We start from the raw sequence: 26,075 nt of genomic DNA on the forward strand, positions 1-26,075 counted from the left end.
GGACAAAAATAGACCTATTAAACTGCATAGATCAATAGACCCCATGAACCCTAAAACAGATTCCATTTCACTATCTTACTTATCACAAGCTAGCATTCATGTTTCGTGGACTTTGTTATTACACACAGGATAATTTGGACTACATGGCTAATATCATTGTAAGGGGTGTTTATAAAAGCAGAGACGTGTAGCTTATTTGTGTTTGATAAATGAACATAAAGCAGTTACGATAGACACCATGCACAATTTCATTGTTTTGAATATAAGAAAAAAATCTTTCAATTTTCTATATTCTTAATAAACAAGAGGTCCATGGTTCACATCCCCCACCCGAGTTACGTTGGTACTGTTGTTATTTAACAGTTGTGATTTTTAAAAGATGTTTGGAAATCAACATCCCCATTCAATCAGTTGATCCCGTATTGTGACCTCACAAAAGGTCACGGCATGGGCGGGCTTGAATTCACACAACATGGGATGCCTAAACACTGACATAGGACTTGCATGGCCTTGATGCTCTGAAGAAGGTCGGGCTCACTTGGTCAGGCATCATGGAATGAAATTGTCAAAATGAATGTGCATATCATGAGATCCAAATCATTCATTATACAAAAGTTATGAGCAAGGTTAAAGTTTCGGACATGCAGGAGGAAACAATACCCCTTGACTATGCATGGAGTTGTGGGGGTATATAAATCTTGAATATATACAACTTGAAAACATAAGCATTAGGGTATGATGCAGGATGCAGTGTGGCCCTGGTACTCTTGAAAGAAAAAAAAACGTTTAAACTAATGTCCTGTATATTTCCAAATACAACTTCGATCTGCTATTGTCCAACTCTACCCCAAGGGCCCTTTGAAATGAACTTTAAGCTACCGTAAAATACTTGCATACCAATTTGACTGATCATGACTCTATTGTTGTTGATATGGAGGGTGTAAAAGATACTCCTTATACATTTCCACGTAAAATTTGAATCCCTAGTGTGCATTCGAGGAGCCACAACTGAACAATGTTGAATTTGCACCACCTATGGATGCTAGCATATCAACATGTTTTTCTTCTGCTGTTTTGGGGAAGATTTTTTTAAAATTTTGTACCTATTATATCCGCATGTTAAACTTTAATCCCCTACTGTGACTCCATCCTACCTCCGGGGACAACAATTTCAACACATTTGAAAATACTTTTTAAAAGGAAAAAACTTTCATGTAAATTTCATTTTGTTTCTGGCCCAGCTGTTCTTTGAAAGAAAATTTCATTCGTTCTGGCCTAGCTGTTTTTTGGAAGAATATTTCTAAAGATGCCTCTCTATATTTACAGGTAAACCATTGATTTCCTATTGTGGTATCATCTTATCCCCTGGGATCATGATTTGGACAAACGTTAATTTCCACCGTATCAGGAAGTATTCATGCAGATTTAAACTTTAAAAGCCGGTGTTTTTAAACACACTCTATTTCTTATTCTTCTTGATAGTCTACCCTTTGAAAGGACACGGCGATTCATTTGAACATACTTGAACCCCCTTTACTAAAGTATATTTTCCAAATTTTGATTTCAATTGTCACAGCGGTTCTGGAGAAGATGAAGGTGTGAAAAGGGTTACAGACAGAAAAATGGACAGACGGACAGACAGACAAATGGTGATTAGAGAATTCAACCAGCCCAGGTGAAGTATATTGCAACCCAGCACAAGTTAAAAGGGTATGCTGTTCTGCAGCGAAATTATGTATCATATCAGAGGAAAATGATTTAGCAGATGATATAAATCAGTTACTACTTGATTAGAATATAAAGCTGTCTCTCATTTCATTAAGTGATTCAAAATTACTAAGTTTAAAGTAAAGCGTTCGCATAATCCCGACAGTAGGACTGTGTCAGTGATGTAGTCATTCGTCAAAATAATATTTTACACTCAAATGAATGTATTAATGGAACTCAAATATATGGCGAATTACATTAATTACATACCTTAGGCTTGAAAATGGAGACACATTTTACTTTTCGACCGCAAGAGCGTCTTAAATAAGTTTGTTATGTTTCAATATATTTAACACTTTCAAAGCAGTATAAGGCGTGCGAAATCAACAGCTTGACTTAAAAAGATTCAGGGAAAGGACAAATTATAGACAAGCGATATCTGGTGACATTCATTTCAATTTGCGATATATGTATCATTAACACTAACAGTGTTTTCATAGGAAGCACTTAGTAAGTTTGTTGAATCTGTGAAATATTAAAACATATTTAAATCATGAATGTAAATCTATATTGTAAATCAGAAGCATTGTGTAAATAAAGATAGGTAATCAATATCTTTTTCACATTTAAATGTTCTAGACCAGAACCTTTACAAAAATGTTGCGGTTTGATATTAGAAAAGCCATAGGACAGCCGTCACTGACCATGCACACGGTATTTACAGAAAATAAACAGTGGTGATATCATACATGTGAGTTTCATTCTGAACGTAGATTAAACCCATTGGAATTAGTGGAAAATTTCTGAAGGTACATAGGGTATATATTTACCACACAAACACACATATAACTGTTTGATTTTGAGGGGTTAATATGCAAATATGTATATTTCATTACAGGATAATTCGCATAAACATCGGAAGCGCTTCAATTTTAAAAACTTACCACATCCTTAAATGAACGTATCTACATCATACACATGTAACTACTAACCCACCACCGAGATTAGACGTATTTTTGTATATATACAAGGGGCGTCCGTTGCGTGCCTAGAATAATAGACCCCTGGGTCGAGGCCTCTGCTGGTGGACTGTTAGTCCCAGAGGTTGTCTTCAGCCCAGTAGTTCAGTACTTCGTTGCTAGCTTGACAATAAGGATGTATATTTAATTTCTGGGATAAAATTTAGAATTTCATTTCCAAATTAAGGATTATATCTCCTCCATGCACAGCTCTGATCCTTGGACGAACTTGGCTCCATTTTTTGGGAACTCTAGTTTTCCTTTTTGCTCTTACAAGTTTTTGTCATTTTGAATTTCCAAAATTTCAGCTTGAGTATCACTAAAGAGACATTATTTGTCGAAATGCGCATCTGGTGCATCAAAACTGGTACCTTATACGCTTTACATGCATGTACATCATTTTACAAATGTATCAAATCTGTTGTAAATAAAACTAACACACCGGTATTTTCATCTCAAATTGGTAAGTGTATTAACTCAGCAAATTGGAAATTCATTAAACATATTTGCGTAGCGAATTTAAAACAATTGTACAATAGGCTGTTTAACTACATGCATCTATTTTTCTATCATGCTCAATTAAATGTGTATAATCCCTGAAAAAGCAGAAGATATAATTCAATTCGTACTGACAAAGCCACCTTGAATTTTAGGTATTGATACATGCATGTATGTAATCAGCCCCAAAAATCAGCAAGCAATACATCAAGCTGTTTTGGTAGTTGTGATTCCGTCAGGTCGGCAAATCTTGTATTTTAAGCAATATCGACAGAGAAGCATAATGAAACATACTAAAGATAAGACATGCAATTGATAGAATCAACATTATGTTATTCATATTCAACATAAAGGAAAACCTGACCAACTAAGGAAGCGCCTTATGAAGGGGACGTAGGGATACATGAATCACCAGGATAAGCTTGAAAAAAAGTGATGCAACAACAAAGTATAATCCCGAACACAAACACAGAGGCCAACACACACCAGATAAAGGGGATCAAGTGTCTAGGAAGAGTACGCATCTCTTGTTGACCGGTCATATCTATACCCACTTCCGCCCCTACCCGGGATTGAACTCACGACCTGCGGAACCAAATCTCCTAGCAGCATGTAACCAGCGCGCTAGACCGCTCGTCCATCTAGGCAACTAGGCATTTATATATATTAATAACTGATGTACATGGACCACAGATACATATTGGAGATGCAATTTACAATCATATTTTTATTTACGTTTTGAAAAATACTATAGGAGTCTGATGTTTTTAAAAATCATTCATATTTGCATTGTTCTTTAGAAAATGCCACCTTATTTTATGTCACAATAAATGAAGGTATGATTTCCCCCCAAGAGACTGACCGCGTCTGACCTTGTTTCTAAACTGTCTGTATGTCGTAGATCTTGATAGCATGTCTGCAACAGAATTCTGCAATATAGCATTACTAAATTTATTTTATATGCTTGATATACAATGTAAGTTCTGATTGTTTTTTCGATGGGATACTGCAAATTCCTCAACATACGCCAGAAATTCATTATCGCGTAATTTCGCGAGAAACATCACCTGTTAGAAAATATCTCTCGCCTTTATTGTTGTATTGCTAAAATACATGCAAATATACTTGATCAATGGAACACTCACCAATTTATTTTCTTGCGATTTGACGCCAATAAGTAATTTCGCTATAATAAGTACTCGCAAAAAATAAAGAGTCCACAGTATCCAATCAATATAGATACACCAGTTATTAACAAAATCATATCCATAGACCGACACGCAGATAAAGGGAAAGGAATGAACTGATGATTCCTTTATACAATTTCCTAATTTGAAACAGTGGTCTATGTGGCAGAACAGCTAAAAGGAAACGATTAAGTTGATACAGTTAAAAACTTGTAAAATGTATAGATGAAAGGGGAATATAACGAACAGTGATCAATCTCATAACTCCTACAACCAATACAAAATAGATAGCTGGGCAAACACGGACCCCTGGACACACAAGAGGTGGAATCAGGTGCCTAGGAGGAGTAAGCATCCCATGTCGACCGGTCACACCAGCCGTGAGCCCAATATCCTGATCAGGTAAACGGAGTCATCCACAGTCAAAATCAGTGTACCAAGAACGGCTTAACAATCGGCATGAAACATGCCAGACAGCATTTGACCCAATGATAGGTTGTACTGACGAACTAGATCGTTATAACGACCATAGAATTTGCTAAATGCTGACTTCAATTGAGACTGTTGAAACCCCTGTACCATCAACTTGCTTGTCAGTAGCTTACCACGATATGCTTGATCAACAAAACACTCGCCAATTCATTTTCTCACGATTTAACGTCCATGAATCATTTCGTGATAGTAAGTACTCGCGTAAAATAAGGGATATACAGTATATATTCAATATAGATGGGTCACTGTAAGATAAATCTTTTAATAAAAAAAATGATATATCCATGGACAGACACGGAGATAAAGGGAAAGAAATGGACTGATGATTCCTTTATACCATTTCCTAATTTAATAGAGTGGTCTCTGTGACAGAACAGCTAAAACGAAACGATTAAGTTGACACAGTTAAAAACATGTAAAATGTATATATCCATAACTTTTTTGAACGTTGAAAAATCTCAAATAAAATGGCATAAGTGCACTTTTCATTATACATGTATAGATGGTATATACACAAATTTTTAAACTTCTTTTATTGGTTCTTAAGATATACTCTGGACAAAGTGAACAACCCCTCAAATCGGAGAACAGAAAATCCACGACTTTCTTGAACATTGGCACATCTCAATCCAAATAGCAGATACTCAGCTTTACTATTGTTACAACATCTACATACACTTTTGATCAACTATGTTCATCGGTGTTATAGATATCATCTAGATAAATTATGTCTACAGACGGACAAGGTAAATCCAGAATACCTTTGTAACTTCGTTTGTAGGGGTATAGTGGATATTGTTAATAGATAAAGCGTCGTCGAAACATTTAAATGTCGAGTTGAAGGCCACAACAAGATATTCTTTATTCTCGTGTAGCTTTTCAATTAATTCTGTCTCAAAAGAAATCCAAAATATATTAGGTATCATAGGAGCACAATTCGTGACAATGGGTATCACAACAGAATGTTGGAAGACCTGATCACCTAAGACCACACAGATATTGTCAAGGAGAAACTTCAGCATCCTTGCATCATCAATTTTGAGTACTTTTGCATGGAATCAGAGTGATTCTTATTCAAATGGCGGTAAACAAGATATGAATATTTTATGTTCCTCATCAAAACTGACACGGTGGAGGGTAACATGTGAGATTATAGAAAAGAAAGGGGTCAGATACAGTGATAAAATGTAGAAGATGTCCCAGATTTTAACCTTTACTCACGGCAGTAAGAGTTTTTCATCGTACAAACACCCACCGTGATACAGCACCTTAATCAGTTTTAATGTGATATCTGATATGCCTGCAATTACTTGTAGTGCATTCCAACGGGAGAATGAACAGTCACAACATATGCTAAACGCTGAAAGTTTGACACATCACCGGGATCCGATTGAACCCTGATGTCTTAGTTCCAAAGCAAACACCATAACCATTAGGTTACCCACCAAACTAGAAAACACTATAACACATGTAAAGATACGTCAAACTGTAATTGTTTTGTTCCCATGTAGTCAATGGGACGGATGAATCTGAGTTAATTGATCGATTGATTGTATAGTGTTGAATGTCCCCATTCGGAACTTTTCTCCAATATGTAGACATCACTGTTGCTGGTGAATGGCTTCAAAATTTAGGTCTATACTTAGTGCTTACGGTTTTTGACGAGAAAGGAAGCGTTATCGTTTATATAGTACTGAGCATGAATACGTAACAACTAAGCAGTCAATATCCTACAAGATGAAGTAAACTATGTAGAAAGAGATTGTTGTATGTAGGATATAAAACAAGAAGAATAAACGAACAATGGACACCAAACAACAAATATATACTGAATTATCTAACAAACACATAAATGGCTAGAAGAATAGATAGTGACACCGAGATAAAGTCATTAAAGATATAAATACAATGACGCTATTTCTATTTGTAAACACTGCGCTATTTGTACAGTGTACATGTATATGTAACGCCTGTTTGGAAACTGATGAAGGCTGGGAGGAAAATGGATGATTAGAAAACAGTTAAATAACCTGAGGGACATACTTGGAATTCAATGACATCAATTGTTGAGAATGGCGGAGTATAACAGACAACAGTCATGTTCATTGAGGGAATAAGGAAGGACATTGATACTTGGAAGGGCACATGGTTAGAGAGGATTCATGATAACTTGATGCTGGTTCTCACAAGGCAGTCGGTGAAGAATTACACAGCAAGGTGCTACACAGGTCACATTTGGCATGAAGTGGAAGTATCAAAGATGAACCAGCAGAGGGAAATACAAAGTCAAGTTAAGCTTCGGGCAGATCGGGAAACGATACTAGCATATACTAGCATCTGTTTTATGTACACTATAATTCGGACAAAACTTAGTGGGGAAAATCAGTTTATAGAAAGGGAATTTGTTCTTCAGCTATTGGTACACTCTAGAAGTAAATATAGTACTCCCCAGAACTTCACTCGAAAATGTATCATTTTTCGTGTATGCAATTCTTTGCAGTAGCGAACGTTCGTTTTCCATTTTGCATATTAATTTGCATGTTTCATACATTGCAAGATCAACAAGAGATACTGTGAGCAATGTTCACTAAGAATACCCCCCGCTTACCCCAATCTCCGAAAAGGTGTTTGTAGTAGGTATAAACTACCTCTTTTCTGAGTGTAAAAAATAAATGGCATGACAAACCAAACCATATTGCTACTTCGATGTCCAGTGTGTATGACCTTTAACCTTTTGACCCCAAAATCAATAGGGAACATCTTCATCCCATGGGTAGTCCATATGTATGATATGGTGACTGTAGGTGGAAAGGATAACGCTTTAGAGCCCGGAAACCATATTGCTACTTCAATGTCCAGTGCGCGTGACCTTTTACCTTTTGACCCCAAAATCGATAGGAAACATCTTCATCCCATGGGTAGTCCATGTTTGATATGGTGACTGTAGGTGGAAAGAATAACGCTTTAGAGCCCAAAAACCAATTTCCTACTTCAATGTCCAGTGCGCTTGACCTTTGACCTTGAAATCAATAGGGGAACATCTTCATCCCATGGGTAGTCCATATGTATGATATGGTGACTGTAGGTGGAAAGGATAACGCTTTAGAGCCCGGAAACCAAATTGCTACTTCGATGTCCAGTGTGCTTGACCTTTGACCTTTTGACCCCAAAATCAATAGGGAACATCTTCATCCCATGTTACTATGTAGTCAATGGGCCGGATGAAACCAAGAAGAATAAACGAACAATGGACACCAAACAGTTAGTGTTGAGAATGGCGGAGTATAACAAACAACAGACATGTTCACCAAGGGAATGACTAATGACATTGATACTGGAAAGGCCACATGGTTAGGAAGGATTCGTGATAACTTGATGCTGGTTCTCACAAGGCAGTCGGTGAAGAATTACACAGCAAGGTGCTACACAGGCCACATTGGACATGAAGTGGAAATATCAAAGATGAACAAGCAGAAGGAAATACAAAGTCAAGTTAAGCTTCGAGCAGATCGGGAAAAGATACTAGCATCTCTTTTATGTACACTATAGTTCGGACAAAACTCAGTGGGGAAAATCAGTTTATAGAAAGGGAATTTGTTTTTCAGCTATTGGCATACTGTAGAAGTAAATATAGTACTCTCCAGAACTTCACTCAAAAATGTATCATTTTTCGTGTATACCATTCTTTGCAGTAGCGTATGTTCATTTTCCATTTTGCATATTAATTTGCATATTTCATACATTGCAAGATCAATAAACTATTGAATAATTGAGTTTGCGTATCAATTCTCTAACACCCATTTGAGTTTTCTTGGTGTATTTATCAGCTGTCTCGTCATGCTTGGAACCTTACATATTATCTGTTGTTTTCGCTAACACCTCATTTTCAACCAAAAGTACTGTTTATCAGGAATATACTCTATAAATGATGAAATCGTGGTCTCCAACAGAAGTTATTAACTGTTTGGATAATTCTGCTGGCTTACTCTAATAATGCAATCTTCTCACTTGTAACTATGGTATTTTTATTATATCACCAACATCCATTGAATATCCAGATGTTAATTAACTAACTGAAATCATGAACATTTATATCCTAAAGGAATATTCGTTACTATGTCACACGATCACGTGACTCAATATTCATACACTGAACTGTTCCAGTAATAATTGGTTTCATATAAATATTAGATATCGTGCAGTTAAAATTTTAAGTAGCTAAAGAGCTAACTCGTATTTATTTCAAATATAGTTTGTTTTTATTAAAACCGAATGTCTCCCTCCACCCCAAATTGTAATTGCTCCAAGTTACATCTCATTTCCTTAATGGACTGCATATAATTTGAGAGAAAGCATGAACAGGATCATATAAATTATGAATTGCACTTTGTGCATTGAGAAAAATATGGAGAAAAGATTCAACATCGATGTGACCAATGCCATTGTTGTATATGATACTAACATAATTACTGGTATGCTGAAGTACCAATAAAATGTGCACATGTCCTTCTACATAAAATGCTATAAAACACTCCTCTTAGATCCATTGTAAAGTTTAGATCCCTCATTCAAAACTATGTCAGAATGTTCTTAAATGGCAATGAACTGTTATTCAAAATGTCAAGGCTATGTGATAATATATGTATATGTAGGAGGAGAAGTGTTTGCAAGCTATTTTACATCCTTCATCCCTCTTAGGTCCACTATAACTTTAAGGATAATAATTGACACTCCTGTTCTTACAATATATATATCTACAAATAGCAATGATGCATTGTGCACAGTTTCACAATTATCGGGTAAGCCATATAGGAGTAGTATTCACAAGCTTTTTATACAGTCCACAACCATCTTAAATTCACTATACCCTTTAGGAACATAATTGGATCCCCATATACTGACAATATGAAGATCTGTATACCGCATATATCGACGATATGAATAGCTGTATATCACTTATATTGACAATATGAATATCTGCATTTCGCGTATATAGACAATATGAATATCTGCACATCGCATACATTGACAATATGGATATCTGCATATACCATCACATAGGGATCCAGGTTAGAATAGCTCCTCAGTATCCCTTGTTTGTCGTCAGAGGCGATTAATTTGGGCTGTCTTAGAAAGAAATCTAAAAATTTAGACCCCGTGTCACAATAAGTGTGGCACGATAAAGATCCCTCACTGCTAAAAGGTCGTAAACGCCGAGGATGGACCAAAATTAGCAGCTCGCCATTAGCAATGGGGACGTCTCCTTATCAATGAAAAGAATTCGAGTGAAACATTAAACAATATACAACCAATAATTTACATATCCCGTGAGGACCCGGGTTAGAATTGGTCCTCAGTTCCTCTTGCTTGTTGTAAGATGCAACTAAATGGAGGAGGGGAAATATTAACAAGAGGCCCAGGGGCCTTATAGGTCACCTGAGTATCATGTAACAACCTTCCAATGTTTGAATTAGGTTTGTGTTTAAATATAAGAATTTTACTTTTGGATGGAAGAAACATTGAATAGCTATGTGGTCAGCCCCGCCTTTGCACCAGAAGCCCTGACCCAGGGGCCATAAATTTCAGTTTTGAAAGAAGCATCCTTGATCATCATTATCATACTATTAGTTTGTCTACTTAATACCCAGCAGCAGAGGAGAAGATTTTCAAAGAAATAAAATGCATTTTCACTATATGATCAATAGGGCCCCACCCTAATACCAGAACCCCTGACCCAGGGGCCATAAATTTCACAATTTTGAAAGAGGCATCCTTGCTCATCATAATCATGCTATTGGTTTGTCTACTTAATACCCAAGGACTGAGAAGAAGATTTTCAAAGAAATAAATGCATTTTCACTATATGACTTATAGAGCCCCACCCTAGCACCAGACCCCCTGATCCAGGGGCCATGAATTTCACAATTTTTAACAAGAGGTACTTGAGCAATGCTCACTAAGAATACCCCCCGCTTACCCCAATCTCCCAAAGGGTGTTGGTAATAGGTATAAACTACCTCTTTTCTGAGTGTTGCTACTTCGATGTCCAGTGCGCATGACCTCTGACCTTTTGACCCCAAAGTCGATAGGGAACATCTTCATCCCATGGGTAGTCCATATGTATGATACGGTGACTGTAGGTGGAAAGGATAACGCTTTAGAGCCCGGAAACCATATTGCTACTTCAATGTCCAGTGCGCGTGACCTTTGACCTTTTGACCCCAAAATCGATAGGGATCATCTTCATCCCATTAATAGTCCATATATATGATATGGTGACTGTAGGTGGAAAGGATAACGCTTTAGAGCCCGGAAACCATATTGCTACTTCAATGTCCAGTGCGCTTGACCTTTGACCTTTTCACCCCAAAATCGACAGGGAACATCTTCATCCCATGGGTAGTCCATATATTTGATATGGTGACTGTAGGTGGAAAGGATAACGCTTTAGAGCCCGGAAACCATATTGCTACTTCAATGTCCAGTGTGCTTGACCTTTGACCTTTTGACCCTAAAATCGATATTGAACATTTTCATCCCATGGGTAGTCCATATGTATGATATGGTGACTGTAGGTGGAAAGGATAACACTTTAGAGCCCGGAAACCATTGCGTCTACAGACGGACGGACGGACGGACAGACGGACAACTCGATTCCAGTATACCCCCCCCCCCCCCCACAACTTGTTGCGGGGGGTATAAAGAGGCATCCTTGCTCATCATTACCATGCTATTAGTTTGTATACTTAATACCCAGAGACAGAGAAGATTTTCAAAGAATTTCTACATTTTCACTATATGACCAATAGAGCCCCACCCTAACACAAGAACCCCTGCCCCAGGGGCCATGAATTTCACAATTTTGGTAGAGGGCTCAATGCTCATTATAATTATGCCCACAGTTTGGCTTCTTGATGTCCAAGAGTAAAGAAGAAGATTTTTTAAAATTACACTCATTTTGATGGTTTTTGCCCCACCCCTCAGGCCCCAGGGGGGCAAGGACCACGAATTTCACAATTTTTGTTCCCCTTCACCCACAGATGCTATATGCCAAAATTGGTTGAAATTGGTTCAGGGGTTTCAGAGAAGAAGCTGAAAATGTTCAAATGTTAACGCACGACGCACGACGACGGACAAAACAGATAGCAATAGGTCACCTGAATGAATTCAGGTGACCTAAAAATTGATACGGTATAAGTTTTACATTATGACCCCTGGGTCGTGGCCTCTGCTGGTGGACTGTTAGTCCCCGAGGGTCTCTACGGCCCAATAGCTAAGTACTTCGTTACTAGCTTGAAAATGCGGATGTATATATAATTGCCGTGATAAAATTTAGAAATTCATTTCAAAATTTAGGATTATCTCCCACACGCATAGCTCTTATCCTTAGACGAATTTGACTCCACTTTTTGGCACACTGTTGTTCCCTATAATAGCTCTAAAACTTCATTGTTATTTCGGATTTCAAACATTTCGGTTGAGCATCACTGAAGAAATATTATTTGTCGAAATGAGCAGCTGGTGCATCAAAATTGGTACCCCATAAGTTTTACATACAAGAGGTCCATAGGCCACACCGCTCACCTGAGGCACCTTGACCCACATTTTAAAAAAAATTCCATAGATAACCCTGTAAAACTTTGATTCTCTATTGTAACCCCAACCTATCCCCAGGGGCAATGAGTTTTGTACACCCGAATCTGCACTGTCTCAGGAAGCTGTCATTTATATGTTAAAGGGAAAGGCAACCCTAATCACATATTTTCCTTTATGAATAAAGTATTACTTACTGATATCGTAATTGACAGTCTTTAACAACAGAAACCCTTGATTAACAATTAAATCAATATTAATCTAGCATGTATCTTAAATTACCCGCCGCTAAGAGAGTGGCCATTGAGGTTTAATTTATGACGTCACACCGTCTATTCCGGTTTATTTCATCAACAGCACTGTAAGGATGACAAGTCACGAACAGTTAAGTTTGGAGCCCGTTCTTTCGCAAGAAGAAATTGAGAAAAGAAGATGTTCGGTAGAGTCGAAGACAAGGCAGACGGTAAACGTTCTTCATACATATGTCTTGAACCTCAACTTATCATTATGCAAATGATGGATCCAAAGTTTACGTAGTCTTTTAGTTTCAAATGACATGGTTGAGTCGTAAATTTCGGAAAAAAAACAAAACAAAATTACCAACCCTTTATTCACATCTCCCCTTCGCATTAGTGTAATTAACTGCTTTCCAGGAAGGCACCAACCTATTTATTCGTAAAATCTACCACATGCACAACTTTGATGATCTCACAGGTGCTTGGGTTCAGGACCCATCCCCTCCAAATAAGCTACACGAGTTGATTTAATTATTTTTTGTTGTTGAAAATAGTTCTAATACATGTCAACGTCTTGCATACCCATAAAGTCCAAAATACATGTAATTCAAAATAAGCTCTTTTAAAAAGAGTTACACATCATGGCAGCCTCTACAGATCGCCGGAATTTCAATTTTTGACGTCTTCAAATTAGTACGGAAGCTTATCTAGGCCATATATTAACAGAAATGTATGACAAATCTTTATCATATGATTATTCCTAGCATTTATCATGTAAAAAGCTTTTGAGTTGCCTTTCCTTTTAACTTATATGGCTCAATAATTCTTCAGAAGAAGATTTTTAAAGATGTTCTATATATACTTTTATGTAATGTTATCAGGAAGCTTTCATGTAAATTTCTACTTTTCTAATTCAGTGGTTCTCGAGGAGAATATTTTTAAAGAGTTTCCCCTGTATATTTGTATGTAAAAATTTGATCCCCTATTGTGACCCCATTTTATCCCTAGGGCTCAAGAATTTAGGAAACTTAAATCTGCATTGTGTTAGGAAACTTTCATGTAAATATCTACTTCCCTTGCCTAGTGGTTCTTTAGAATAAGATTTCAAAGGAATTTCCGATATATTTGTCTGTAAAACTTTAATCCCCTATTGTGGTCCCATCCTACCACCGGTGTATGATTTGAACAAACTTGAATCTGCACTATGTCAGGAAGCTTTCATACAAATCTAATTTTCTTTGGCCTATTGGTTCCTATAAAGACCATTTTTAAAGATTATTTTTTCTATTTATATATGTATAAAACTCTGATTGTGGCCCCATCCTAGCCCCAGGGGTCATGATTTCAACAACGTTTAACATGTACTTTGTCAGGAAGTTTTGATGTAAATCTCAGCTTTCCTGGCTAAGATTTTTAAACATGTTCTCTGTATACTTGTCTGTAATGTTATCAGGACGCTTTCATGTAAATATGTACTTTCCTATAGTCCAGTGGTTCTCGAGGAGAATGCTTTTTTAAATGAGTTTCCTTATATATTTGCATGTAAAACGTCAATCCCCTATTGTGGCCCCATCTTACCCCTAGGGGCCATGACGTGAACACACCTGAGTTTGCACTATGTCAGGAAGCTTTCAAGTTAATTTCTACTTTCCTGGACCAGTAGTTCTTGAGAAGATCTTTAAAGATTGTATTTGTATGCAACACTTTGATCCACTATAATGGTCCCATCTTACTCCCGGGGGCTATGCTCTTTTACAAACGTGAATCTGCACTACGTCAGGAAGCTTAAGGTAGCTCCATCCTCATGTAACTTATCAATATTAATGGTTAAAAGTGGAAAAACTTTATTAATTTCCACTCAATATAGTTTAATTTAATCAATAACCAAAGAAAATGTATATGTTGCCACCTTTTTATAGATGTCAAACATACAAAAACAGAAGTATACATCAACATCAGAAAATCACACATTTTCGTAAAACAGAATAATAAAAATAGATAAGAACTTGTTGAAATGACAAAATTTAGTTATCAACAGTTTTAAAAAAACTGCTAATTCATAAATATGTATAGATTAACTGTGGATATTAGAGAAACCAATGTATAATAGACATCCAGTAGACGAAATTCCAGCATAGGAGTTATTGCCCTTGACAACAATTTTTTAGTCATAAATAATTGATTATCTATGGAAAATATAAACTTTTTCAGAATTAATAGTTTACCAGATTTTTTATTATATCCAGTGATTGAAATTCCTTAGAAATATATATTTCTATCATGCACAAAGTTTGAATTATTAAGATTTTTGCAAAAACCTATGACATCACATGAGGATCGACCAACCTTAAATATAAATCCCAACTCTTCTGGCCCAGTGGTTCTTAAGAACATTTTAAAAGATAGTTCCTTATATATTTGTATGTAAAACTTTGATCCCTTATTGTGACGTGATCCTACCCCGGGGTCATAATTTTAAGAACCCTGAAAGGAAGCTTTCATGTAAATTTCAGATCTTCTAGCCCAGTGATTCTTGAGAAGAATTTTTAAATGACCCCACCCTATTTTTCATTTTTGTGATTTTCTCCACTTTGAAAGGAGGATGGCCCTTCAGAAACTTGATAGCCCTACACCTAAGTATGCTTTTGGACAAGTTTGATTATAATTGGCCCAGTGATTCTGGAGAGGTAATCAAAATACCAAGTCAGTTATGTCGACGTTTAGTGTAGTTGAGGGTTTGTTTCTGAATTCAAATGTGTGGGTATCGCATATAATTACGTCTACATACAATGTCTCAATCAATGGTGATGACAAGATTACCCTGTCGTTGTGTATATTTGCCTCATCAAAACGAGAAAAGGAAGAAACTTTTTTTAGATCACTCCATGCATTGATTGTAAATAAAACACATCAAATAAAGGTTTTTTTTTTAATGTTTTACTGTGTTATAAAGTTAATGACAAAAATAAATACTATTATAACGATGCTGGTGAAAATCTGAATTCAACCCTCCCTTGTTCCCAATTAGCCTTGAAGTTCTCAATATCTCATGTAAACATGTTGTAATACATACATGTAGCAATATTCCATTATCACCTACGTATAGTGTGTATATATCTCAACTGATTCGCTACGCAATAGCTTGGTCTGCGTATTATCAGTTTTTAAATCGAGACAGGCTACTGCCAAACAATTTGATGGTTCAGAGGTTTCAACAATCTCGTCTAAAGTCAGCATTTCGCAAATTTACCTTATCACGATATAGGGCTCACGGCGGGTGTGACCGGTCAACAGGAGCTGCTTACCTCTCCTACACATCTGTTCCCACCTCTGGTATATACAGAGATCCGTGTTTGCTCAACTCTCTATTTTGTATTGCTTATGAAATTAAAGACTGTTCGTTATCTTCGCTTCCATATGCGTGAAGAAATATTTTTGAGAGGGACGTCAAACAATATCCAATCAATCACACAGTCAACCACCACATGATACAATTACAATACAATCTATGGAGTGCGTTTTGTTTATTGCTGCTATAGGATATATTTACAATAACTGCTGCATTTAAAGTCATGGTTTTATCACATTCACTGGCCAATTACATTCTTGTGTGAACATATTTACACCCTCAAAATAAGAACTAACTAGAGAAGAATATGCATTTATAAAATGCATGATAGGATGATTATCTAAACTTTTAAAAAAGTGATATGACATTAAATACACAAGAATACTATGTTATTGGAGTTTGTTTATAACAAAAAGAGTTGTCATCTTTATTGACAGGCATTGTAGTTAGTAATCCACCATATTACATCCCGTTCTGTGAGAGACAACAGAAGTAGTTGTTGCCATTTCTTCATAATTTACTATATTTGATGGATTTCTGAAGCAGATTAAGAAGTACGTGGGGTTTTCTTTCTGTCAGTGGTGTTACTGCATTTTGTTTTTCAAAACAAATACGGATAGTAATCAAATGCTTTTACTAAAGGTGATCTTGGTGTGAACGTGATATTTTGTGAACTCTCAATAAACCAAAATGCTTTCAGACCTACTGAGGAATTATTCAAAGGGTGACACAACAGATGCAGCAGAGGAAATCAGTGAGTTTAATGGTTTTCACGACGTTCTTAAAAAATAGTGAACTATGAATTCAATATTGACATTGTAAACAACATGTCTACAAGTGCATCAGTTCCATTTCCACAACGTAAAGACGTATTTACAAGTGCCACCATGAAAGAAAATGTAATTATAAATTTTATTAAATAGTAAGATAAAACTAAAAGGAACTGAAACAATGTTCCTATTACTAATAATGGTTATCTAAATTGCTATTTTTTTTAAAAAAAAATAAATTCATTAAAAGTGCTATTTCAAATAAATTTGATGATTGTTTTTACTTTTATCCGTCAGTGAACTATAAGATTGTATTGCATTACTTATTGATATTTTAAGATGTATATGAATTATGGTCACTATTTTCAAATATCTAATAAAAACAAAAAACAAAATATGGCAAAATCTGCAGCATACCCGATATCAATCATCAACAGTATTACCCCGAGGGTCGTAGGCTGATATTGGAATATCGGGTTAATATGGGGTATGATTCAGATTTTGCCATGTGTTATTCTCTATTTATCGTCCCTTGTATATAACTCTCTAGACCAATCAGATAACGCGTTGTATATAACTATCATATTGAGGTATTATATTAGCATATGTTCCCTTTCCATCATTCATCTTTTTTAATATTCCATACATTGCAAGATCAATAAACCATTTAGAACTTGTATTTACGGAGCGATTCTCTAACACCAATATGAGTCTTCTTGGTGTGTTTATCAGCTGTCTCGTCCTTCTTGACACCTTACATATCTTTCTTTTTAACTTACACCATTGCTTATCAGGAATATAGTATATAAATATATGATGAAACCATGTTCTGGAAAAAGGCACATTAACTGTTTCATGTTTCTGCTGCTTTACTCCATTTATGCAATCTTCGAACTTTTAAATATGCTATTTTTTTTTCATCATGTCACCAACATGCATGTAAATAACCGAATTTGAATAACTAATTGACAATAGTATCCTATAGGAATATTCTTTACAATGTTAAACCATGGTGACTCAATATCCACACATATAGATGTTCCAGTAGTAATTGTTTATCCACAAGTGTTTGATAACATGCATTTGACAATTGAAGTAATTAGAGCGGTAATACTTTAAGATTTCTTTCAAGTATATAAGTTGTATCTATTGAAAACAAAACCGCCACGGTTGTCTAGGAGTAGAGCGTTCGTCCCGCATGCAGAAAGTCGGGCTTCGAATCCCAGCTGCAACATACCTTAGTCTTTAAAACAGGTAGTGGCAGTTTCATTATCAAACGCTCGGTATCAGGTGTGCATGTTACAGGTCCTCAGAGATGACCTTAAATGAATGCCCCGTGTCACAGCAGGTGTGACACGCTATTGAACCCTCATTGTTGAATAGCCGTAAGCGCCGAACATAAGCCTAAATTTCAAGCCCTAAATTTCTATTGGTGACGTCACCTCACGATTGAATGTGGTTGATTGATTGTATCTTGCTTAACGTCTCCCTCGAGGATTTTTCACTCATATGGAGACGTCACCAAGACAGGTGAAGGGCTTCAAATTTAGGCCTATGTTCGGCACTTACGGCCATTGAGCAGTGAGGGTTCTTTAGCGTGCCACACCTACTGTGACACGGGAAATCCGTTTATAAGGTCATCTCCGAGGACCCGTGACATTCACACTTGGTCCCGAGCGTCGGGCGATGGAACTATCACTACCCGTTTTAACGACTTGGGTCTGTCGCGGCCGGGATTCGAACCCCGGCCTATCGCATGCAGGACGTATGCTCTAACCTCTCGGCCACCGTGGCAGTCCCCTAATGAATGTGGAATGTGGAAGGAAGCATAAACAGGATCATAGAGATTATGAACTGCACTTTGTGGATTAAGGAAAAAAAGTGGAGAAAAGATTTAACATCCATGTTACCAATGACATTGTTTGATATTATAAAAACAATAATGATTTCTATGCTGAAGTACCAGTAAGAAAGTAAGCATATAAAAGCCTATAAAAAGTTATTAAACACTCATCTTAGATTGGTCCCACTGTAATGTTTAGGAAAATATTAGATACCTCAGTCAGAACAATGTGGACGCCATTAAACGATAATGAAGTATTGTACATACTTCCAAGGCTATGCGACATTTTCCATCTGTATATATGTGTTAGAGGAGAAGTGTTCACAAACTATTGTACACCCCCATCCCTCTTACATCCACTGTAACTTTAAGGATAATAATTGAACCCCCTGTTTCGACAATATGCACTCTATCGGATAAGCCATATAGGAGAAATATTCACAAGCTATTTTACATCCCCAAATCGTTTTAGATCCATTGCGTGTTTTAGGAAAATAATTGCATCCTCACATCCCGACAATACGAATATTACAAATGACAATGAACCATGTATACAATTTTAAGTTTATCTGATAAGTCATACAGGAAGAAACACGTTTATTAGGTTTTGTGAGGGACAAACGAACAGACTAGTAGTTTAGCAAACAGACATTCATAAAGTCTAATTTAAACATGTCGCCCATGGAAGAGGGAAAACATACAATTTTAGGAAAGGTGTATACTCATATATTAATATATCGCTCTTGTTAAGCATTAATCACCTGATTTATCGGGGGAGTTTATGTAAATTAAAATATATCTGGTCTGTCCAGGGGTTCTTGTTTGCCCAACTTTCTATCTTATATTGCTTATAGGAGTTATGAAATTGATTACTGTTTTTCATCTTCACCTTTCATCAAGTATCAAATAAGCAATAAATACACATCTCACAAGAAGACGTGGAAGAACATAGTGCTAGTTAATAACGCTTCATCGTTAAAATGGCTTCCCCGCGATATAGCAGGAACATAATCATGATATACCGTGTTTATGTGTGAATTGCAACATCGTTATTTATAGATCACATCATGGGTGCCTTGGAAAACTATCTAGTCTGTAGTTTGTAAAATCATCGATGAAAAAGCCAATTACTGGGGTAACAATGACTAATTTCATCAATTCTAAAAGAATATAGAATTGAGGGTAGGGCAAACCCGGAACCCTGAACTATATCATGTGTTTGTTTTACACCCGTAGATAATAATTCAAACATGTTATTCAAATTAGTAATGATTCACATGGTCTCAATATATGGGTATTGTCATTTTCCCATTAAAAACAAGAAGGAACATGTGACATATGTAATGCAATATGAAACAATCAGGTTTTTTATCGGTACCATTTAATGGCCCGATATTCTGTCCAATTCAAAATGGGAAATAGTTTTTTTTTTTATTTATTTTATGGAAACAATTATAATACCGAACCTATTTTGCTCAGAATCAATCATGCAGATTAAGATGCCCGAAAGGGCGAATGAGGGGGAAAATTGCATTTGTGTAAAATAAACATTTTAGGTATTCAATGGAGAGAGTGAGTTGTTCTTCACTTCTTCATTCATTAAATCAAGAATTAGAAGAGAAATTCTGTGATTTTTCAAGAGGTAATTCGCTTCATTGTATTAGTACATGTTCCGGTGTTTAAACCTTTATTGAACTTAGTTTGATGTGGTGCTAGCTTTTAATAGAGGTAAAGCTGATTTATGTCCAAGTCATATCACAATTGGAAACAAAATAAAAATAATTTTTAAAACTCTCTTTTCTATTGTTACTTACTCGAAAAAATTTCATATAGTTTAATCACAATTGTTTACAAGTCATGTCACGCAAAAAAAAACTTTTCAAACATTCTCCCTTATCAATCTAATGCATTATCTCTATGGAATTGTGAAGTGTTCTAATTCAAAAATGATTTTTTTTTAAAAATATTGTTGATATCTTTGAACTTTTTGACTCACGTATCACCACTTCATTTCACTCTGAATATTACTTAAAGTTACAAAATGTCGAAGAAAATGGCCTTAGAGATAAATATGAATTTTGCATAGGTCAAATGTTACCTAGCTATCAATAGAAAAAGTTATCATTATTCAAAATTACTTTTTAAAAAAGAACAAAAAAGCAATCTATGTTCACATGAAATTTGTATAGGGGATGCTTACTTCTCTGGTGTGTCCAGTGGTACGTGTTTGCCCAATTATCTATTTTGTATTGCTTATAGGAGTTATCAGATTGAACACTGTTCGTCATCTTCACCTTTCATATACATATGCATGAATGTCACAAACTGACATTACACACACTGTATGACACGATGGTACTCAGAAAAGGGCAACACATCTTCATTAATTGCTTTGAAACTGAGGTAACCATCAAATAGGGAATATTGAGGTGAATATCACAGCGAAGATCGATGTCAACAAGTAATGCTACAGTTGAACAGATATTACTACTAATATGTATCAGCAAAATAGTTTTCATAAAATATATTTATGTTCCGCATTTTGGAAGTAGAAAAACCCATATATGAGCAAAACTTGTTGCATTCCGTTGCTCAGTTATTGTTTCTGGATAATCATTGAAGTGTCTAATAATTTAACACACCACGTTTTAAGTAAACACGTCATTTATTATCATGATCAAAACAAATGACGTAATAAACCACGTTTAAACAAAATGACGTAGTAGACCAAAATATACATACATTCGTTTACTAATGACTCGTTTGCAAATGAGCAAATAAACATGTGAATTACACAAATTGATCCCGGTCAATATACACTTAAAATAGTATTAATATTTAATATGAAACTGAACTAAACACCAAATAAGGGAAAGTGAGGTCAAAGAAATTGTTAAGGTAAAACAAATATCGTTACAGTTGAATATATGCCTCCAATATGCATCAGCAGGTAAGGCATGATAAAGATATTTTGAATAGTTTCTTTGAAACGAGCTAAACACAACGTGACACGGAAGGACAGACGGGAGGACAGAGGGATGGAAGGATGGAAGACGGGCATCGCTAACACTGAATGTTCCGGCCATATCCATGACGGGGCATAAAAATGACAAAAATGATAATGGGAGGGAAAATATATTGATTTCCAACAAAAATGATGCTAATCTAATAGCACGTATTTATGAAGAAACTGACATGGTAGGTACAGTTTGTTGTCAAACAAATCAGAATCTTACCTTCTTCCAACTCGAACAAACAGATATCGTCTCCAACCCACTCGGCCACAGGGATAACGTCTTTCACCAGTGTGTCAGTTTCCGTCTCAGTCTTCGCATGCATTATAAGTGGTGTGCCATCAGATACTGTTGAGATTGTAAGGAAGTTTTTTTTTCTAGTCAGGATCCTTTGTGCAAAAGCTATATATATGTGCAATGATATTATTCCGCAATTTCACATATTATCCATGGGTATTAAGCATGGACTAATATATTCGATGTAGAGAGAATACGTTGATTTTTCTACAGCACATATATGAATGATTGACATTTATCAAGGCTGTTTGCAAGTGTAGGGGGGAAAGCACTTTAGAAATATTAGATTTGTTTTACTATATGCCCATATGCGTCGTATTAAAATAGTTCATGATAAATATGTAATTTGACTCTCCCTCACACGTCCATTGCTAAAGTTGTTTTCTCTACCACGTCTTCTGTCGAAACGACTGTTCATTACACTATTTGGACAATGAATTATGAATAAAAAGTGAGTTCGATTACTTTTATCTTCCTATAATTTGCATAAAATGTCTAACTTTTACAGTTTGATAAAGATATTCTTTATTTCTATGAGTCTATGAAAATGTCAAAATGATACGGCATAAATAACTTTCAATAGGTAAATCAATGAAAGGTTGTTTTGTCCCATTTTTGTCTGGAACAACTTGTGATACTAATTTAACAATATAAGATTTCCTTGTCCTATGTTTAACGTTAAATGTAATATTTCAGGGTTTACCAGAGAGATTTAAAAACGAAACTGTCATGACGGTTGCATTATGATACTTATCATTTACTCTATACTTTATGTTCATCTTTTCTTTCTTAACACTCAGAAAATGCACCATTATCGGTGATCAGGACATTACCTTGCTCGTTGGAGTTTTATCGTGTTTTTATCGGATGTGGCTTGTTAAGGTACTTATTTCTCTTGTTTATTTTTTTTCCATTGTCAAGGAATACAATGACCAATACACTACAAACGTATTCGGGATGTACTTGTACGGAACGAATGAAAAACGACTAATTGATACCATATTGTGATCAGTTTTGGACACGACGCAGATTTCAGGATGTTTCATTGAAACTGCAAAATTATCAGAATATGAAATAATTATGGCTGTTTGAAATTCAATCTTCTTATATAAATATTTATATTCATATTTCTAAATGAGCAATACTAAAAAGAGCAATTACCTAACAACTCCACCTCCGCCTCCTCTGTATTACCTATAAGAAAAGACACGTGTTTATGTAATATTAAGGCATTGACGAATGAGTTTTATTTTAAAAGAAGATCAAAAAGAAACCATTGCCGATGAAAGTTGTTACACATACAACAAAAATCACGATTTTGTTTTTAAAGCATATTTGTACAAAGCATGACAATGATTGTACCTGGTTTATCCCTTCTCATCCGTTTCTTTCTCTTATTAATACATAGCATGACAATGATTGTACCTGTTCTCTTCCGTTTCTTTCTCCTTTTCCAGACAACGAATCCTATTACAATTCCAATGATGACCAGAAAAGCTACCAGTCCTCCAACAATCGCCCCAACAGGTACGGCGTTTGTAGGTAGCGTTGTAGAGTCATATTTCTCTGTTGTGTTAGAGAAGGTCGTCTCGAAGCTTGTTATAGAGCTTCCCCAGGTGTCCTCTGTAGTGAACTCCCATGTTCTATCATAATTGTAATAGATATTAAGTATAAACCCAATATATCAAATGTATCACGTTATTAATCCATGTTCATAACTTACTTATTTGGACAAGACGGGTCAGCAATATAGCATTTGTAGTCTGTGTTGATTGTCAGGCAGGCGGGATCTAAACAAATTGGAATGGTGTAAATATTCTAAAATACTTCTTGATATCATATCGCGTTGTTGATTGTAAAAATATTAAGATCGTGTTGAATTACACATATTTTCTTACATTTGTATATTGTATTAATCTTGAAATGCGTCTCTGGACAGCCTTCAACAAACCCTGCACAACTTCTTTTAAAAAGTTCTCCTTCGCTGACTTCCAAACAATTACCTAATGAGTAAATGTAAATCAGTAAATCAAACGGAGTTATCATAATAACGGGCAGTATACAGTATAACTTAGCCTATCCTTTTGTTTAACATAACCTTGCTGCTTCATCTGAATTTCTGTTAATGATGATAAACCGAAAATAACTATGGCTAAAAAATAAAACACACTAGTCACTAAATGCAGAATAAACACCGACATGGGAGAATCGAAAATCCCCTATTGACGTTAAGAGACGAATTTCTCAAATGTAGAATGCAATTATCAAGAATTAAGAAACGAAAGAACACATATTTATGAACTTATGATTTATTTATCAAAAACTGTTTCATTGCTTGAATTGTTTTGGCTGGACGCCGTACCGGTGTTATATAATGAGACTTTTCCCGGAAGAGTAGCTATATATTGAGAGATCCCCAGGAAGAGTGGCTATATAGCGAGACTTCCCCAGGAAGAGTGGCTATATAGTGAGACTTCCCCAGGAAGAATGGCTATATAGTGAGACTTTCCCCGGTGAATTCTCACTACATAGCCAGACTTCTGGGAGAAGTCTCACTATATAGTCAGTTTTCACCCTCTATAATAACCTCCTTTACTTTAGTATCGGAATAGTCCTCTTCGCTATAATTTACACGTGTTTATTGAAATACAAGCACAGCCAGTGCAAGAAGTTAAGTTAACAATAAACATTTTCATATTTCAACATGTTATAATCATTATTCTGATATCCGAAGGGCAACATCAATTTGAAGAGTCACAATATATAACCAATGTATATGATCCCAATTGTTCTATCATGGTGCGAAATCAGGTTCAGCTAAAGAGGACTGGAGGACCGGGAGGCGTGTACCAATTCTCAGAGGCAATGGATGCCGTTATGCGTATCAGAAATTAGAAATACTAAAGTTTGAAAATACCTGGCATGTATGGAAAACCCTTTTTGACAACACAAAAATCATAAGTTTGCTATTTTAAGCAATATCTTTTTTTTAACTTTTGAGGCCACATGTACTTTTATCTATTTACTTCGTATTGTTATAGTTTTTATTCTACAATCACATTAAAGACGCAAGCACTTACCAACAAAAGTATAAGTGTGAGTATGAAAGTGGTTAGAAAAAAATGACAAGTGTTCATATGTCTTATGTCAATATTTGTGAAATAAAAAATTAATAAATGATGAAAAAAGATGTTATTCAAGTGTTTTACACGTAAACACTATACCAAATTTGGCTCCGCCCTGGGATCAGAACTCCTACCCCGGGGATCATGAAATTTACAATATTTGAAGAGGCCTTCCTGCGTTACACAACCATGCATTTTGTTTTTCTTACACAGGTGCGGTTGATAAAGAAGATGGGTTTTTTAATTGGACAGTGTTTGCCTCGCCATAACGTCCAAGGGGGGGGGGGGGGGGGTGCAAGAGTTCTGAAATTAACAATGTTTGTCCCTTGTCCCAAAGATACTTCATACCAAATTTGAAAGGAATTCGAAGGGTAGTTATCAAGAAATCAAAAATGTCCAATTGTTAACCACGACGATAGACGACTATCAGTTGCAATAAGTCACCTGAATTTACTCAGGTGACTTAAAAAGTAGGTCTAACTCCAAGGTCAAAAGTTGGAACTTCTCGGAATAACAAGGTTTTGTCATAAAGAATCGATATACAAAACATGAGAGATCAACCTTAAGCAATTCAGGAGATAATGAATAGGTCAGGTTTTTAAAAAGTAGGTTAATCTTCAAGGTCAAGGTTACAAGTTCCAATTTGTCAGTGAATAATAAGGTCTTGTCATAAAGAATCTTCATACAAAATATGAAATACCTACCTAGAACAGTTTGATATATTTAGTAGGTTATGCTTGCCAGTAGTTTTGGAGAAGAAACTCTTCCTATATTTTACATGCATCATGGCATGCGAAACATTGATCCTTTATCACTTATTGTGCCCCACCCTACTACTGGGGGTCATGATCTGAGCAAACTTGAATCTACTCTACATCTGTAAGTTTCCATGCATTGTATTTCAAAGTGGTTCTTAAGATTTTTAAATGACCCCTCCATATTTTT

The 26,075-nt window shown here is 35.8% G+C and overlaps 1 protein-coding gene and 1 long non-coding RNA gene across 5 annotated transcripts in view; both read right to left on the bottom strand.

The window, feature by feature from the left end:
• Positions 1 to 26,075, bottom strand: part of LOC125676214 (uncharacterized) — a 499,894-nt gene that overhangs the window by 463,896 nt on the left and 9,923 nt on the right. Inside the window, exons 3-6 of one of the 4 annotated variants that reach the window (XM_056159047.1) lie at positions 23,904 to 24,008; positions 23,729 to 23,795; positions 23,627 to 23,648; positions 23,431 to 23,569 (exon numbers count right to left, since the gene is read on the bottom strand). In XM_056159047.1, the coding sequence (XP_056015022.1) occupies positions 23,431 to 23,569; positions 23,627 to 23,648; positions 23,729 to 23,795; positions 23,904 to 24,008 (333 nt within the window). Of the gene's footprint in view, positions 1 to 23,166; positions 23,200 to 23,430; positions 23,649 to 23,728; positions 23,796 to 23,903; positions 24,009 to 26,075 lie in introns of all 4 variants that reach the window. The other 3 variants (XM_056159044.1, XM_056159043.1, XM_056159046.1) reach the window with 3 other exon arrangements.
• LOC130052902 (uncharacterized) lies at positions 14,008 to 17,702 on the bottom strand. Its single transcript, XR_008801273.1, has 2 exons — positions 15,079 to 17,702; positions 14,008 to 14,516 (listed from the first exon to the last, which is right to left on the bottom strand). It is a non-coding gene; the product is annotated as an uncharacterized LOC130052902 (long non-coding RNA).

Source organism: Ostrea edulis, chromosome 3, assembly GCF_947568905.1.
Source record: "Ostrea edulis chromosome 3, xbOstEdul1.1, whole genome shotgun sequence".
Taxonomy (NCBI): domain Eukaryota; kingdom Metazoa; phylum Mollusca; class Bivalvia; order Ostreida; family Ostreidae; genus Ostrea; species Ostrea edulis.